Source organism: Crinia signifera, chromosome 8 (genome assembly GCF_055691185.1).
Source record: "Crinia signifera chromosome 8, ASM5569118v1, whole genome shotgun sequence".
NCBI lineage: Eukaryota > Metazoa > Chordata > Amphibia > Anura > Myobatrachidae > Crinia > Crinia signifera.
The window spans coordinates 45024361-45043342 of NC_139224.1; the positions used below are offsets into that span (position 1 = coordinate 45024361).

The 18982-nt window shown below is 45.5% G+C and overlaps 1 protein-coding gene across 3 annotated transcripts in view; it reads left to right on the forward strand.

The window, feature by feature from the left end:
• Positions 1-18982, forward strand: part of PXK (PX domain containing serine/threonine kinase like) — a 118690-nt gene that overhangs the window by 85198 nt on the left and 14510 nt on the right. For all 3 annotated transcript variants that reach the window (XM_083156263.1, XM_083156264.1, XM_083156262.1), the window contains exons 12-17: positions 6172-6250; positions 7588-7636; positions 13464-13541; positions 14012-14098; positions 14201-14270; positions 16567-16629. In XM_083156263.1, coding sequence (XP_083012389.1) covers positions 6172-6250; positions 7588-7636; positions 13464-13541; positions 14012-14098; positions 14201-14270; positions 16567-16629 — 426 coding nt within the window. The remainder of the gene's footprint in view (positions 1-6171; positions 6251-7587; positions 7637-13463; positions 13542-14011; positions 14099-14200; positions 14271-16566; positions 16630-18982) is intronic.

Genomic DNA, 18982 nt, shown 5'->3' on the forward strand with positions numbered 1-18982 from the left:
GCGTCCGGATCCCTGACAGTGTGCTGCACTGACCGGAATGGCGGTGGACGGGCTGCGCAGCGTGGCGTGATGTCCGGGGTCACGCTGCGCAGCCTGGGCGCCGTCATGCCTGTCATCAAAGCACACTGCCAGTGAACACAGAACCAGCTGTCCACCGGGGGTCAGCAGCGAGTCGGGCAGCATCTGAGCCATTAGGTGCTCAGCGCTGCCCGTCTTTAGGCACTGGGGTACTAATCCCGAAATCTCGGGATTGAAAGCTTCAATCCCGGGATTGAAATCCCGACGATTTTAGGCCAAAATCCCGGGATCCCGCCGATCCCGATCCTGGGATTGGCCTCCCTACTGTCTACCATTAGTGGTCTAATTCTTTTTTTTTTACTTATATTGATGTATCCCTTCATACATATTCTGTCTTTATGATTATGCTGATGTTTGCCTAATATATAACATACTTACAAATGCCACGTCTGATATACATCTGTATTTGCTGAGGGGGGCTGGGTCATGTTCCGCCTAGATTAGGGCCATTAGTTTATTGTCTCCATATCTACAGGGGGGGGATTTTGCTTTTTGTTTTATTGTATATTTTTCTTTTGTTAGCTGGACATTACAATACTACTATGATACTTGATTCTTATTCTTTATGTGGACATTCTGTTTAAATTTCCTGTAAGCTGGATCTATATGCCCTACAATACAACCAATATCTCCCCTTAAGTTATTGTCTATGATTAGTCTGATGAATCTGAATGGCGCCTTCGGATAGTCGTGCTATTACATCCTGCCAGTGGCATATATCTGTTACATATGGTCCTACATCATCGGTTCACTTCCTGCTGACTATGTCCAATGTATACTTTGTATTAATTGGGGGTGGGGTGGGGTGTTATTGCAAAGAATTATTGAATTAAAGTGCAGTGTTTCAAAAAATGTTGAGAACCACTGTGCTAATTTATTACTATAGATATTAGTACAGAAGACTTAGGAGCCTAGTCACCATCACTAACATTCATCATTAAATGATTGTTCTGTAACAATGGCTGGTAGTCCATTCTTCCCCAAGGCCCCAGCTGCCTCTTGCGTATCGGTTCTGCCATATGCGCTAGATTTTGCTGTTGTTTTGGAGAGTTGTACTATCATTGGTTGCGTTCTTTCACCATAGAAACCACCCCTCCCCATTTATCCGGGCTTGGGACCGGCTATGTGAGTGACATAGGCTGGGTTAGTGGCCTCCAGAGAGGTGTTATGGCCTCTGGAGGTTTTGTTGTTATAGATGTTAGTTGGGTGTGACAGCAGCGGCCTTTGGTGATGCCTTGTGGCCGGGCAGTGTGGCAGCAGTCTCTGCAGTTATAATGGCCCACATCGGAAGTAGTAGCCACAACACATGACACAGGTAATGAGTACGAATAATATGACTATACAGCTCAAGAGGATTATGATGGTCTTCATGGTAAGTCTAGCCACTGGATCATTAAACCGAGTTACTAAGTCACTCTTTAGCACAGTCAGCCTGAATCCAGCCTTCATCTTCTGTTGGAGCCAGCAGTAGTACATTCCTGTGTCACTGAGTTCTAGGGAACGGATGTTCAGATGCTCTCCGTAGTCTGTTGTTACTCTGCCATTGTCAGAAGGCCCAAGTAGGTACTGTGATCGATATAGTCTATGGGTGTCATTATCCCCCTCTTTATCCCAAGCCACAATTTGCCCTGGTTTGGCTCCTGGGCACTGAAGGGTGAGGCTTTTGCCTGCTAGAAGCTGTAACATTTGCGTTGGTGCCTTTAGTGAGTTTGGTATCTTTTTAAGGAAAGGAATATAATTCCAAATTTTCTTTATACGTTTCAAGGCACCAGTTATCCATTTGCCGATCTTATGTAGGAGGTTGGATGGTGTTTTCCTGCAGGGTGATGTGCAGCGCCTGATCTGGATCTCTGGCTTGCGATTAGTTAGATATCGCTTAAATCTTGCTGGGACAGCGCCTGAGCCACATGGAGCCTCTTTTTTCATCTTGAGCAGATACCTTGGGAACAGATGGTCACTCCTCACATGGCATAAGCCCACTCTCATTTGTTCTCCTTGCACATCACAGCGATCACATACGGACCAGTCTGAAAAAGACGTGAAGGCTGTAAAGCCGTTCATTACCAGGTCTTCTTGTGGATGATCGTTCTTTACTGAAAACTCTACATCTGCTGTTAGGGCATCTTGGATGTCAATGTTATAGGCATAGAAAAACTGCTTATCCCATGTGCCACAAATGTAGTGCCCGGAGTCTTTGGTTTGTGCCCGAAATAGTACAAGGTCATACACTTGGATGCTGAACCTCTTCAGGGCATCGGTGTTACTCGGCATGTTGTTGCTGTCCACTTGGGTTCCACCGTTGACATTTGTGAACACCCGGCTGAGATCACCACCCAAATTCTTCTGATAGTACCACACTACAGACTTGATCTCTTCTGGCTTGCAGTGGCATTCTAGCATGATGGTCATGTCCGTCAGGTATGCTGCTGTGTCAAACACTATGAATGCTGGGCAGTTCACGGTCCTGAATACATCCTTCTCTTCCAGCAGCTCCAATCCAGAAACCGGTGTGATGTAAATCATGAAAGCCGCAGCTATAAGTAGTAAAAGGTGATGACTCCTCGGAGCCATCACCATGAAAGTTATTGCAAACAATGTATCTCAATAAGAAATTAAGTATACACCTTCTCTCTTCTAGTCACATGTGACAAATGAGCCAGCACAGGAGTCACCACTGGTATAGTCTCTCCTGTTATTGTGATGTCACAGTACACTGTGACATCACAATTGCAGTACACTGTCACTGTGACATTATATTACAAAAGAATCATGGACTAATAATAAATGATTATTGTTGTTGATGATACTAATAATATGTACTCACCAGTCACTAGTGTGGGCCTAGAACAGGAACTTTTTCTCCCCAGTGTCATTAACACTCAGGACAGTGTAAATTGGAAACCATGTCAATTGATACTGAGTGCTGTTCCCATGTACACGTTTGCTCAAAGGTAAAGAAAAAAAAACCACGGTCACAGAAGAATTTTCCAGACACAGATTGTAACATGACAGGAGCTGATTGGCTTATACTTTAGGTTCTATTTATTAAGCCTTGGGGAGAGATAAATGAAATGGAGATAAAGCACAAACCAACCAGTTCCAAACTGTCATTTTTCAAACAGTCTGTGACAAGGTAATTAGGAGCTGATTGGCTGACACTTTCTAAGTCCACTTTATTGCTCTCTACTGTCAACTGTCATTGGCTCTCATCCATAACCATGTTTTTGTTCCAACCAGCCAGATCTGAAGATAAATCTGCGTGTGTATGGCCACCTTTAGACTTAGTAAAGCCTTTATCTCTCCCCACTTTCTCTCCAAGTTTTGATGCATTTCCCCCGATAGTCACCGGGTGCTCAGACCATATCTATTGCTGTTGTATTCTTCTGTATAGAGTGTTTGTGGGGAAATAGCTTTCTTCTCAGGACTCAGTACAGTTTCATAGTGTCCCATATGCAGAATGCTTGGGACCAGAAGCCATTTGGGGATTGGATTTTACTGTGGTTTGTGATACAGTATCTGCATTCCAAAATGAGATGTCTTGGGGATGGGATCCAGTACAGAATGCAGTAGTGTCATGTACACCTTATACACGCAGCCTGAAGGTAGATTTATACAACTTTGAATAATTGCGTGCATGAACCAAGTTTGTGCACATTGAATGGGATACGGTCATTAGGTCTACAGCAACTAGGTCGACAAGCATTGGGTCGAGCCCACTAGGTCGGCATGGGTTTAGTTCGACAGATCATTAGGTCGACGTGGGCAAGGTCGACATGGGTTTAGTTTGACAGATCATTAGGTCGACATGGGCAAGGTGGACAGTCAAAAGGTCGACATGGCGTTTTTCTCTTCTTTTTTTTTGAGCCGACGTGTGCCGACAGGCGGTATTTCATGCCCTACCACCCATTAGGGCGCGGTGGGATAAGAAAATAGTGTGCCCGAAGCATGGCAAGCGAAGCAAGGGGATGCGGTGCACTTCAAACTGTGTCCATGTGTTGACATTCGTGTCAATAAAAAGTGAAAAACCTCATGTCGACCTAATGTCCTGTCGACCTTGATAATATGGGACTTTACAGTATTACTATTGTATTTGAACATTTGATCGCAACATTCAGAATTCATTTACCAAGGACTTTGTCAAAGACATTTTCTATTCCTGTCAGAAGCTAACATATGGCGATCCAAAGATAACTCAATATACATTGCATTACGACAGTGGAAACCTATTACCTTAGCAGACTGAAGCAGAAACGTACAGGAATACTTGTCATCTATATATGTATGTGTTTTTAAATAAGTTAGAGGGATCCCTAATACCCTTTTTAGACCAAAACGCCGGGTCGCACCCGGCTTTTTGGACCCTGGTTGAAGCCGGGTGCGACCCGGCGTTTAGGGGCATTTACACCGGATGGGCTTAAACGCCCGCACCACCCTCCCGCCCCTTCCCGGCGCTTGAAGATGACAGCGCGATGTCATCTTCAAGCGCCGATCGACGCCGCCGTACCCGGAACGCTGCTGGGGGCAGCCCAGCACTAAGGTAAGCTGCTAGGCTGCCCCCAGTCCCCGCGCGCACCCCCCCGCCATTGGACAGGAGGTGAATGGATGCCGCACACAGGCATCCGTTCACCTCCCTCCCCCGCCACCGCTGCTGTCTGCAGAGTATAGCAGACAGCAGCGCCGGCTGTCCGTGTCAGACTGACAATCCGTCCAACCTGCGGACGCTGCGGTCCGCAGGTTGGACGTTCCCCATTCATGTAAATGGGAGCCGGTTCATCCGACCCGGCGTTCCCATTTACACCGCCCTCTACCCAGGTCCTAGCCGTGTTCTACCCAGGTCAGGACCTGGGTAGAAGTCCCGTGTAAAGGGACACGGCGTTAGGGATTTACACTGCCGAAGATCCGGGTCTGACCCGCCGCTGACCCGGATTTTTCGGCGGTGTAAAAGGGGTATTATATGTAAAACTCCTTATTTGAATGTGGCCCAATCAGTGGTATAGCAGGTATATAACTGTAATAAGAAAGCTAGCAGGGACCATCATTTTGACAGCCTCTGGTGGCTGGATGGTCGGATGTCTGTATCCTGAAAAATAAACACGTCACAGACTTTGCAAGGGAACCCTGGTCTCCTGGTCTTTTCCTATTCTTCAACCTTGACCCATGTCGACCTTGCTGCCTGTCGATCTAGTGATGTCAACCTAGTTGCTGTAGACCAGGCATGTCCAACATTGGCCCTCCAGATGTTGTGAAACTACACATCCCAGGATGCTTTGCCACAGTTTTGCTATTAGAGAATGCTAAAACTATTGCAAAGCATGCTGGGATGTGTAGTTTCACAACAGCTGGAGGGCCAACCTTGGACATGCCTGCTGTAGACCAAACGATCCCAATCCCATTGAACCATCAGAAAGCAAAGGTGTCATGATCTCAGTCCTGCTTAAAACAAATCTGTATTTTGGATACAGGAGACTCAGCCTGTAGTTGAAGTACAGTAAAACAAGAACCCATTACTCTGTACAAATGGTTACATTGAACTGTTTTCAAATAGACCAGTGTTTCCCAACCCTGGTCCTCAAGTACCCCCAACAGTGCATGTTTTCCAGATCACCCAGCAGGTGCACTCATTATTCAGACACATTTCAAAAGATCCACAGTTGGAGCTAATTATGTCACTTGTGATTCGGTGAGGAGATCTGGAAAACATGCACTGTTGGGGGTACTTGAGGACCAGGGCTGGGAACCACTGAAATAGACCAAAGCCATATTCAAAACCTTTTTAAAAGTATTCATACTAAGCAGAACTTTGTAAAGCTGCTGCATCTTCAGCTTTTTTGCTTTTTGCATTTAAAGGTGCAATAATATTATAAACGCCACCAGGAATATTTTCTGTTTAATATCAAAACCAATGAAGCCGCGGAGGATTTGATAAAGCACTGCTTAGTAAGTTTACCCTATAGTCTATTAGTGTGAGCTGTGCAGGCATCACATTAGGTGGCTGTGCTAATTGCTCTGTTATTACTGTGACTTCCTAAATGCCATTAGCAGCTATTGTATGGTTCTGCAGCAATGGCGTAACATGTATGTCTTGTGTTTCAGTGTCTGTTTTGGAATCCATCCTGTCATGCGAGGCCTGTAAATCTGGCATGCCATCCATCTCTCAGATCCTGCAGATGCCGTGAGTCCCTTCACAATTACATGTATGGGGCATTTCAGTTCCATGTTACTGTATAGGCACACTGGGGCCAAAGGCCTTCAAGCAGGCTGAGTGGAAGCTACAAAGTCAGAGCGGGGAGGCAGTGAACGGCTGCCAGCATGCTGATTGGTGGATGGCTGGAGCGATCTACCAATCAGAATGCTGACAGCCACTCACTGTATAGAAGTATGCAGAGAGGGAGGGGTAACTGCTTTACCCAGCACCCACAATGTTGGACCAATACACAGTTACATGCAAGTCCAGCACAATTTAACTTGCATTTCATTAATGTGTTTATTCTCCCATATTGAGTTCTGCACATCTGTGTAACCGCACTGCCCCTACTCCTCAAATCGCTGAATCATTATCAGAACGCACCTTGCGTCAGCCCTACACCTGGAACATGAGATGCATGAAGATGCAATACGCTAGATACTGTTTTCCACTCTGCATCCTCTATGTCTTGTCTTGGGTTTTCGTTGTAAATTTGTCATGTGACACATTCTAATAGCCCCATATATCGCAGATCCCCTGATGCACCGGTTGGGGAATCAGAATTATTAAACTTGTTTAAAATCCCTGATTCCTTGACCCTGTCTTCAGATCAGGCATTTTTAACCTGCTTAATCTCTCAGATCCCCCGCCGGATCATCAATGTCCGCCAATCAGGGAAACATGGCCGCTGGTGTATGGGGACCTTCACTCCCTTTACTGCAAGTTAGTTCTGGGCTCTCCTGTAATTATATTAGTATAGCGATGGGAGTAAAAGCATAATTGCATGGCCCAATTTACTACAACATCTACATGTTATTAATGTTCCGCTGTTACAGAAAGGAATGAGTGCATAGAAAGTTTTGATGGTTCCCCACCTGTTACCTTCTGCCCGCCCGCCGCTACCAAATTTCCCATTCATATCAATGGGCTGCCGCTGATTGGCAGCCAATTAGTGGATGCCCAGTAGTGTGAATAGATGTTCTGAAATCTCCTGCCCGCTGGTGGCCTCGCTATCTCCATCTTCCAGCTGCAGTGGGGGGGGGGAGATGTCATGGAAATCCTGCACAAAGGGTCGTTCACCTTTCTCCCTGCTGAAGAGATCAGCAGGTTTGATGAACAACCCGCGGGCACCCGCATTGGATCGTCATAATGCCCACACATGGTAAGTTTTTAAACAATTGGTCGATCTGAATGATTGGAAACGGCCATATAGTTTAAAAAATCTTACAGAGTGTGGGCACCTTTAAAGGTGAGATTTGCTTTAAAATATGGTTTTATACTATTTCTTCAAAGTGTGACACTAAAATTGATCTGTTGCCTTACAGGTTGTTCAGTGACGTGACGCTGATGAACACTGAAAAACCTCAGTGTAAGGTAATGTATGTCTTTCAGATTTGTCATTTGACATTGCTTCGTTCAGAGTAAAGTTACCTCAAGTTAAATCTTTCCGTTGTTTAGATAATGGCGGCTGTCCTTCTGTGGGATGGTTACGTAACGCACAGGAATGCCACAGAAATGTTTGTGTTGTGTTTTTTGCCATAAAGAAGGAACCGGCTATTCCAGTTCTGCTTGTGGAAAGGATAATGTAGTTCGACCGATTTGAGGTTTAGAAAATGTCAGGGATTGAAAATTGTGCATGAAATGCGTCCGTAGAGTGTTCTAGCCACAACACCAGTCGTGCATCCTATCTTGGTGACTGCACGTTGGTGTGGGTGCCGGGGGACAGCCCCAAAGTGATATTAGTGGCAATGAAATGGATTCAGTGACCAGGTTGTTTAAAGTGGGAAATATAAAACCAAATGATCTGCAAGCAGATGAAAAAAAGTACATTTTTATTGGTTTTACAGAGTTCTAACTATCTTATATTATAAATGATGCTATTGGCCTGACATGTGCAGTGACAGCCTGGTAACACACTGCACACTCATTATTCCCCTCTCTCAGGCTGCAGCATAAGGTGCTGTTACACCATATGAGGGGCGAAAGGATGTAACTTGCCAGTTGCTTAACAGCTAATGGGGCTGTGTACACTCAGGTGTAATGGGCGCAGCTACTGGGGCTGTGTGCACTCAGGTGTAATGGGCGCAGCTACTGGGGCTGTGTGCACTCAGGTGTAATGGGCGTAGCTACTGGGGCTTTGTGCACTCAGGTGTAATGGGCGCAGCTACTGGGGCTGTGTGCACTCAGGTGTAATGGGCGCAGCTACTGGGGCTGTGTGCACTCAGGTGTAATGGGCGTAGCTACTGGGGCTGTGTGCACTCAGGTGTAATGGGCGCAGCTACTGGGGCTGTGTACACTCAGGTGTAATGGGCGCAGCTACTGGGGCTGTGTGCACTCAGGTGTAATGGGCGCAGCTACTGGGGCTGTGTGCACTCAGGAGTAATGGGCGCAGTTACTGGGGCTGTGTGCACTCAGGAGTAATGGGCGCAGTTACTGGGGTTGTGTGCATTCAGGTGTAATGGGCGCAGTTACTGGGGCTGTGTGCACTCGGGTGTAATGGGCGCAGTTACTGGGGCTGTGTGCACTCAGGTGTAATGGGCGCAGTTACTGGGGCTGTGTGCACTCAGGTGTAATGGGCGCAGCTACTGGGGCTGTGTGCACTCAGGTGTAATGGGCGCAGCTACTGGGGCTGTGTGCACTCAGGAGTAATGGGCGCAGTTACTGGGGTTGTGTGCATTCAGGTGTAATGGGCGCAGTTACTGGGGCTGTGTGCATTCAGGTGTAATGGGCGCAGTTACTGGGGCTGTGTGCATTCAGGTGTAATGGGCGCAGTTACTGGGGCTGTGTGCACTCGGGTGTAATGGGCGCAGTTACTGGGGCTGTGTGCACTCAGGTGTAATGGGCACAGTTACTGGGGCTGTGTGCATTCAGGTGTAATGGGCACAGTTACTGGGGCTGTGTGCATTCAGGTGTAATGGGCACAGTTACTGGGGCTGTGTGCATTCAGGTGTAATGGGCGCAGTTACTGGGGCTGTGTGCACTCAGGTGTAATGGGAACAGTTACTGGGGCTGTGTGCATTCAGGTGTAATGGGCGCAGTTACTGGGGCTGTGTGTACTCAGGTGTAATGGGCGCAGTTACTGGGGCTGTGTGCACTCAGGTGTAATGGGCGCAGTTACTGGGACTGTGTGCACTCAGGTGTAATGGGCGCAGTTACTGGGGCTGTGTGCTTTCAGGTGTAATGGGAACAGTTACTGGGGCTGTGTGTACTCAGGTGTAATGGGCGCAGTTACTGGGGCTGTGTGCACTCAGGTGTAATGGGCGCAGTTACTGGGACTGTGTGCACTCAGGTGTAATGGGCGCAGTTACTGGGGCTGTGTGCTTTCAGGTGTAATGGGAACAGTTACTGGGACTGTGTATATACAGTGTACATTCAGGTGTATTGCGCAGAGGTACTGTGGCTGTGTATGTTTACAGGGATTATATGGGGCGACATAGGAAAGAGGGTAAGTTGGGGACAGGGGCGGAGCAAGTGAATCAAACCTTGGCAAAATGTGAAGTTGTCCAAAGTAACCAATCCAATTCTAACTTTGGGCAACTTCTCTACTTTGTTTCTCCAAGGTTTGGTACATCTTGTTTTTTGATGGGGAAGCAGAGTTTGATGATTGCTTGACAGACAGGGAATAAGGGGGAGAGACTGAGGAGAGGTTTGGAGAAAGATACAGAGGGGAAGAGAGAGATGGAATATGAGGGTGAAACTGTTGCATTTAACAAAAAGATATTCACATGTAATCTGCATGTTCTGTGCTCATGGCATGTCTGCAAAAGAGTAGAATATTGTATTTTTCTATCCCCTCCCTATCCCCTACATTCTATTCTATTGAATGACTTTAGGGCAGTGGTTCCCAACATGGGGTACTTTTGCCTTTGGGTGTACACTGTAGACCGGTTGGGGGTACTTGAAAATAATATTGGTAATGGCAGAAAGAGAGGAAGTCTCCCGATGGTGGATTAAGTCTCCCATTGCTGTGGAGACGAACCTCGTTGGGTCACTTCCGGTTCTACCTGCAGCATCACCAGCGCTTCCTTGTGCCCTTTTCCAACCAGCAATCCACTGGGAGCTACCCGCGATGCCCTCAGACATCAGCATTCACCTGCCCTGTGCTGACATGGGTGAAGGAAGCAGCAACATTAATTCTACAGGCGTTGGCGTGAACACCGCTGAAAGTTCACAGCCAGCGGACAAACACAGAGGGGACCCAATTCCTGACCGCACACTACTCCTCTGGTTTTGCCTTTTTTTTTAAATTCAGTAGTTTTTTATTGAGTTTTTGAGTACCAAAAAAAAAAAAAAATACATTAAACACACCCCTCCAAGTATTACATAGCTGTTGCTTATAACAAGTAAAAACACGTAGTTAGGCATAAGCATCTTGGTGGCAATTATAAGAGGATATTAGAAACAGGATGTCTTATTCAAACACATTTCTTTGGAGTAATACAGGACATGTAGATACCCGAGGGCGCCTACTCGGGTACCGTTTGTAAGAACATAGCGGAGCAAGCAAAGAAATGTTCACATTTAAACATTGACATGAAAGGAGCAAAATCACCATGTACTAATATGATTTACAGTCAAAGTAATGCCAGTAGCAACTTCAATAGCTAAATATTACTGTCTAGTATTATTCTAACAAGTCAAAATAAACCTCCCCCCTTCAAATGCCCAAATCAAACCTCCCATGAAACCCCCCACCCTGTACTACCTAGCCCCAACTGAGGTGCACCTGGATCCCTAAACTGTTCCCCCCCAACTACTAACTACCCACCTTATACTATCTATCTATTCCCGACCCCTTACCTATGCCCACCCTTTTGTAATTAGCACCCCCTCCCCCCCCCCCCCCCCAGATAATATCAGGATATGAATAACAGGATCTGCTGAGGGCTATGCACATATTTAGTGCCCCAAACCCAGCCTTAATAGACTAGCCATTCCCCTGAGTGCATCAATATATTGCATTTAACATGAAGAACATTTGATGCCATAAGAAGTAGTGCTACAAATGAAAAGTTGTGTACTGTACCCAAACAATGTAATACCAATCACGCTCTGAGAAGACATAAGGGTTGTCAATACTTTATGTGGTATACAGAATCACAGCAGTAAAAATGTTCAATATTAGCAGGATATAGATACAACATTGAATTGTAGTTCACATGGGAGATCAACAAAATATCAGCGAAGTATGGGACGACCACGTGTGTACTGATGTTGTACGAGAGCTTAGTCTGGCCAATCCACGGAGCCATAATAAACTAAAAAGGTGATAAGAAACTCGTTTTCAGCATCTCGCAAGGAACGCATATAACATCCAGGGTCACTATCCTTAATGTGTGGCAGTCCCGAGCAAAGATCAGCAAACAGGAAATAGCAGGACATGGTTTTAAAGGAGCTATCATTAGCTAGAGTAGAGTCCTGTGTGCACAAGTCCCGGACAAATAAAGAAACATGAGCCATAGGGTTTTCAGCGTCACGGGATGCATGTATAGCGGCCGCAGGCACATCAGTACGGGCAGCCTTCGTAGAAGAGTCGGACATAATAACACACTGTATATCAGATGGATTGAATATATGTCTGTCCGCCGAGGAGCAGATAAGTAGAGAAGCAGGAGACATGAGACTTTCAGTGTCACAGCATATATTCAGGGTGTCTTCAGACTTGTCGTCCAATGCATCTTCAATGTAGGGGCTGGGAACAGTGTCCCACTGTATAGCAGACAGTCTGGCTATAAGCCTGTCAGCAGAAGATGCAATAGCCTGCAGGGCACAGTTCAGTAACGCTTCCATCTTGAGGTTAGTAACGAAGCAACCAGTATTATGGAGACAGTATCCAGTTGTACTTAGCACTGAGGAGATAGGGTAGTCGAATCAAAGAATCAAATGATCTGCTGGAGATCCAAGATGACGGGGCCAGGAGGATGTACAGAGGCGGCCACAGCCCAGGGAGTATGCGGGCAGGACAAGGCTGGCACCCCCTGCGCGGACAGCGGCAGCGTGACCCTGACGGGAACGCTTCCCGCATACACCGCTCACCTGTACAGGGAGTAACCACCGGCCTCCGCAGCACCCGGGGAGTAGACGGATGCAACCCACAGGAGTCTCAAGCCGCCGAACAGAGTGGCTAAAATGGCGCCGGGTCTCAGTCTCTCCAGTGACAGGAGGAAATAGGCCAGGAGTCCTCGCGCCGCCAAGTCAAGCCGGCCAGCTGGGTGCCAAGCGGTCCAGGGGTATCAGGAGGGCACCAGAGGTCGAAGCAGGCAGGGTAGGCAAGCCCAAATCTCCGCAGATAGGATATAGAAACAGGATTTTTACGGAGCTCGGCTTCCCCACGTCCACCCGCTAGCTCAGTCAGGCCACGCCCCCCCTGGTTTTGCCTTTTACATACTCTATACTAATAATTTGAATTGTACATGGACCACCAACCAAAGGCACCCCTGCAAGTGTCCTGAGCCACAGCACCCAAATTTGGAACCGCTGCTCTAGAGTGTCTGGCCATGTAGAACAAAGAAGTTGTCATTGTGTGATGTCATATAGCGTCATTTAAAATAAAAGCATACGCCACTGTTGGGTGATTTTTACTTTGTTTTTGAGTTAGCACACCTATTTGGAATTAACCTTCTCCAATACAACTTGTTTTATTTTATGTTCAAATTAAGTTTTTATTAAAAGCAAGTAGCAGAATAAGCTGGGATGTATATGCCACCTACTGGCAGTATAATAACAGTGCACCCTGAAAATGATTCTAAAGGGGCATACACACGGGGTGATTTGATCCCTAACTCTTTTATTTGTATTTGTTTTTTTGTTTTATTCAAGACAAAACAGAAATAATGATACAGAAATCGTACAATGTCCATATAAACACGAGCACGACTTAAGCCCTATTTTTAAGCGATCTGTCTATATCACTTAGAAATGAAACACGGATTGCTCCGTGTGTACAACCTATGGCGATGCGTGGTCCCGGGCGTTGCTATCGCATGTAAAGATAGACAGTGCATTCACTGTCTGTCCTGCTTAGATTGCCTATCAGTATAGGTAATACACTGGTCAGCACACATTGTAGGTGCATCGATGTGTGCTGACTGATCTCTGCTGAACCACCTCACTCAGCTCGGAACGTCAAGTCGCCCCGTGTGTACTGGGCTTTACTGTTAAATATTCCATTGTTCTGATTTGGTCTTTTAAAATCTTGCAGATTCCTTCCAAGTTAAAAGAGGCCCTGAAAACCGCCAAAGAATGTATGGAGAAGAGACTGGCAGAGGAGCAAAAATCGGTAATTTCCTATTCCTAAAACCAACTGCATGTGCTGTTCTTCTACTGTTATTTCTTTCCATCTTAAATCCAGCTATTCCGCTGTTTCTTTATGACAAAACCGTATGGCGGTCCTTCAGGAGCCCTCTGATTGTGTTGTACAAGGCATTTCTGCTACTGTATGCCAGCATGGTATAAAAGAAAGTTCCTGAAGTGCGTCTACCTGTTTGAACGCGCCAATCTCAAAATCACTGGACAAATGTTTATGCAGTTTTCACTATTATGTAATTTTTCGACAATCTGCCTCCTTTTTCACCGATCCACGGTCTCTCCGACCATTGGAAAATTGATTGACTAGGTCGAATTAAAGTCCAACCTGCTCTTGTCAAATAGTGCCAATATTTCTGGCTGTTGGAAATCTTGGCACACATTGAATACCCCCCAAAGTACAGATACTAACCTGTTTCTAAATGTTGTTCTAAAATCCTGTAGATCTACCAGCACAGACGACTGACACGAGCACAGTCCCATCACGGCTCAGAGGAAGAAAAGAAGAAGCGAAAAATATTAGCACGAAAAGTAAGTAAAGTAGAATTATAATTTTTTTATGTGTTCTTTGAAATCATTATTAATGAAGCAATAATTGCCAGAATAACATGTTCTATTATTCCTGCTCTCTAGAAGTCTAAGCGCACAAACTGCGATTCTGGTGAGGAGCAGACCATAAAATGCAACAATTCCAATAATTCAGGTAATTACCAGATTTCTGGTTCTTTGTTAGTTACACTTTCTGTTCTCCTGGAGAAAAGACCTTTACCTCACAACCAACTTATACAAGGGAAAAGTATGTTGTGATCCAAATGCATTTGGCCGCTTGCTTTTTTTTTTATTTCTTAACTGTTTTACCAGACAGATTCTTATTTGCTTTACGAGGAGGGAATGGTCAACACGCCTCAATTCCAAACCTCATAAGATGTGCTAGCATGCTGGGCCTTGTAGTGACGAAAAAGAGAAAATGCTGGTGCACTCTGGGTTTTTGTGGCTGGGCTACCTTGGGATATCATTGGAACACTTCTAACAATTTTTTGTACCTTAACGTCTTTTCACTAATGTAACAGTTATTTTTTGTTAAACTATTTGGGGGGTATTCAATCCAGGATCACAGCTGTCGATCCCTCCCGACCGCTGCAATCCTGGCCCGTTTGCATTTTGATTGACATCTGAACGGCAGGCGGGATTCAATGTCCCGCCTGCCGATCGGCGCAAAGGGGGCGTGGCTGTAAAACGGCTGTGGGTTGTTGATCTCCGGCCGGGATCACGACAATCAACGGCCGTTATCGGCAGAACCGGCCCGACAGCTTCTAAAGCAGGGCTGGGCAATAGTGGCCCCCAGCTGTTGATGCTTTGCATTAGTTGTGCTATGTGGCCATGCTGAACCTGATGCAAGGCATGCTGGTATGTGTAGTTCATCAACATCTGGAGGGCTGTTATTGGCCAGCCCTGTATATCTAAAGTCAGGCCCGTTCTGCCGTGATCCCGCTTCAATGCTGTCGCTAAAGACAGCATTGAATAGGGAGCCGCTGCTATTTCCCCCATTGGGCAAATTGAATACATTGAATACCCCCCTTTATTTGTTCAAAGAGAAAGCCATGGTGGACAAACCATATCCTACATGAGCAGTTCTAAAATGATGAATTTTGAAGACTGCGGCGGGGAGAAGAGCTCCTGCGGCCGCTGAAGAGGCCAGAAGATGCCGGGATCAAGAAAGAAGATCTCCGGCGCCTTCTGCAGGAAGACGAGAAGCAGCGCCGCCGCTGGCAAGGACAGGCCAGCGGCAGAAGAAAGATGACGGCCGGATCCGGAGAGGCCAGCAGGGGTGGAAAGCAGAAGAGCTGACGAAGCTCCCCCCTGCGGCTTCTCCTTTTAGTATTTGTCCTATTGTTGGGGGGTCGTCTTATACGCCTGCAAATACGGTATATCACTTTTTAACATACTTAGAGCAATTGCACTGTGCTGGGGTGGTAGTGGAGGGACTTTAGCCCCAGGAATGTTAGGGACCCACCAGATGAGGTCATCTGGCCTTATTTTTTGGCCCAAAATGATGCTAAGAACATCAGTTTTGCTCCAGGTTATTATATTGGTTCTGATTGCCAGTATTCTTAGTGTTTAGAGTGTGCACCTGCATTTTCTCTTATTTTTTTTTCTTACTTGCCTTGCACCAGTTATAAAATGCAATCACTCCAACATTATTTTTTGTTTTCCTTACACACTGTACAGTATGTGTGTTTACCAGACATTCTTATGTATATATAGAGGTACTGCTATAACTGTGTACATGGGGGGATTTATCGGACCTTCTAAAGAAGATTGGTCCGTGGTAGCCAACGGAGTCCTCGAGAGCTACCAAGTAATTGGCTCCACTTGTGGATCTTTTCAAATGTATCAGTGAGTGATAAATACAGCTGTGCACCTGCTAGGTGGTCCGGAAAATGTGAGCTGTTGGTAGCTCTCAATGACTGAAGTTACATATCCCTGGTCTTAATGTTACCCATATCAACCAATCACATTCTAGTTCTTTTATCGAATATACTTGGTAACTGCTAGCTCTAATTGGTTGCTACGGGCAACACCCCACTTGTGCTTTTTAGAAGGTTTCTTCCCTTATAAACCCTAGGCTGCATACATACTATGCGATAAAGGCTGACGATATCGTTTACGATTTCCCTTGAACTCCCTGGAGCTACAGAATGGGCGATTTTAAACTATAAAGATAATTGTCGAGAAAGAAGGACCCATGGGAGCACACATCATTCTCGTTCATACACACTGAACGCTGTGCCCTATAATTTTGTTAATGATATCAATACCAAGCATATCGTCTGCCTTTATTGCATGTTGTGTTCAGGGCTTTAGTCTATGTATCCCACCACTGTAATGAAAGAGATGGGTTATGTTTGGTCATTGCCCCCGGCTTAGTGAGTGTTGTATTGCTGGTTTTATTTCATCCATCTAAATAATAACATAAAGTTCCTCCGTTTTCTGGATAGCGGGCTCTGGAACAAGTTCTTCCCTGACATCGCCGTCCTCTCCTACGCCCCCGTCTACAACAGGTGAGTTCTCTTCTTGACATATATCCATGTGGATAAAGATGGCTTAAAGCATACCTCCCAACATGACCCCTCCAGGAGGGACACATTGCTCCGCTCCTGCACTACCCTGGTAACCTATGGTTGCCATCACCCGTGTTGAAACACCTTTCTTATCAATGAACCTTTTCAACACAGATGAAGGTAATCATACATTAAGAGGGAAGTCCCGGAGCAGAGCATTTTGTATTTCCTGGAGAGGGTCATGTTGGGAGGTATGCTTAAAGCCCAATTCTCGAAGCATTTATAGATGCAGTTTACTAATTAAAATCAATAAATGAGAGACACATATTTCAGTCTCTGATTCACAAATCTTTCCATTGGTAAAATAAATCAAACAAAAAAGAATGAGAAAGACAAGTAATACCTAGATCTGTCTGTCCCAGTTGTCCTTAAAGGCTATGCGATTTTGGACCAGTTTCGGTATTCGGTCATTCGATCGACCTTATTTAGGTCGAAATACATTGGGTCGACCACTAAAGGTCAAATGTTGACATGTGGTGACAGCGGTATTTCATGCCCCATCATCCACTCCAGCAAGGTGGGGTCATTAAATAGTGTGCCGATTGCAGGGAGGCAGCTTGCCCGAAGCATTGCTAGCGGTACACCTAGTTGGTGTCCATGTTGACATTCTGGACAAAAACTGTGAAAAACGTATGTCAACCTTTGGACACCATTCCGACCCTGTCAACCTTAGCCATGTCGACCTAAGCCCTGTTGACCTCCAGCGGTCGACTCAATGCATGTCGACCTAAATTGGGTCACCCAATGACCCATACCCCCAATTTCACCTTATTCCGGGGATCGGGGCGAGTATTTTGCGTGCGATCCATTGCTTAAGGAGGATCGGAGGGGAGAAGTCGCTTAGTGTATGGGGCCCGTAAAGCATTTATTTAGCACCACTACACCTGGAACAAATAGCTGAATACATTCCAAATTCAGAGGAGTCTTTGACACATTTGTATACAATAGTTGTAGCTAAGTAATTGCGGTAAAATGATGTATTTATTTTTAAAGTTTTTATTTCCCTTAGTCCATTTTAAAGTAAAATTTGATCTATTCTATGTGTGCTTTTTAATGATGTGTTCAAATTAATGATTTTGCTTTTGTTATTATTTATTTATTTATTAACAGTTTCTTATATAGCGCACACATATTCTGCAGTGCTTTACAGAGTATAGTTGAACATTTAAATCAGTCCCTGCCCCAGTGGAGCTTACAATCTACATTCCCTACCACATGGACACACGCACACAGACATTCTAGGGTTAATTTTGTTGGGAGCCAATTGACCTACCAGTATATTTTTGGATTGTGGGAGGAGACCGGAGTACCCGGAGGAAACCCACGCAAGCACGGGTAGAATATACAAACTCCGCACAGTTAGGGCCATGGTGGGTATTGAACCCATGACCTCAGCGCTGTGAGGCAGTAATGCTAACCATTACACCATCCGTGATGCCCACTTGTTATGCAAATTATAAAAATATTTGGCAATAGGAAAAGTCCTTGGAGGTTTTGGTACCCCTAATGGTACATATTTTATAGCTCTCCTCATGTTTCACAACAAGTTTATTGGCACCAAATGTGTAACTATGAAAAGGTGTCAGCCAGTAATGAATACACCTGTGCAGCAAGTAGGAAATGTTGAAAACATGCAAAATTATGTGTCCCTGAGGACTGAAATTGGGAAACTGGTCTAAACATTACCCCCTTTCAACAGCAGTGTTGGCATTTACATCAGTGACATCTGCAGGCTGTGATTAGGTACTACAGTAAGGCGGAGGTTATTGATTTGTGAACTGAATAAATGATATGACTATTGACTGTTGGTTCAGAGGACAATATGGCTGCCCCCACTGTGATACAGGAACACCTTAAAACAAATCAAGTGATATTAGTTTCACTTTAACCGTATGATACATTTAATGGGTAAACCCTAACGCATGCATTTGTTTTCCAAGATCACATGTGAGGTAAGTGTGGTCGGCTTCTGGTATGTTGCCTCCAGCTGCTTCTCTCCATACTAACATCTCTCCACCATGCCCAGAACAATATCCACTGCCATCATCCGTACCCTGTGCTCATACAGTACATTGCTGTTCCCCCATCGCTGGCATCAATCAGCACATCTCTGCTATCTAACATACCTATGGATAAGCATACATGGCCCATTCACTGCCGGGCCAATGCTGCACTCGTTATACCAGGGGTAACGGGAATCTTGTGTTTAGGAATCCAGCTTCCATTCATTTTGATGAAGTATAATTGGTCTGGGAATAGTGATACGGGTAAAGGAAAGAGTAATACTAATTTA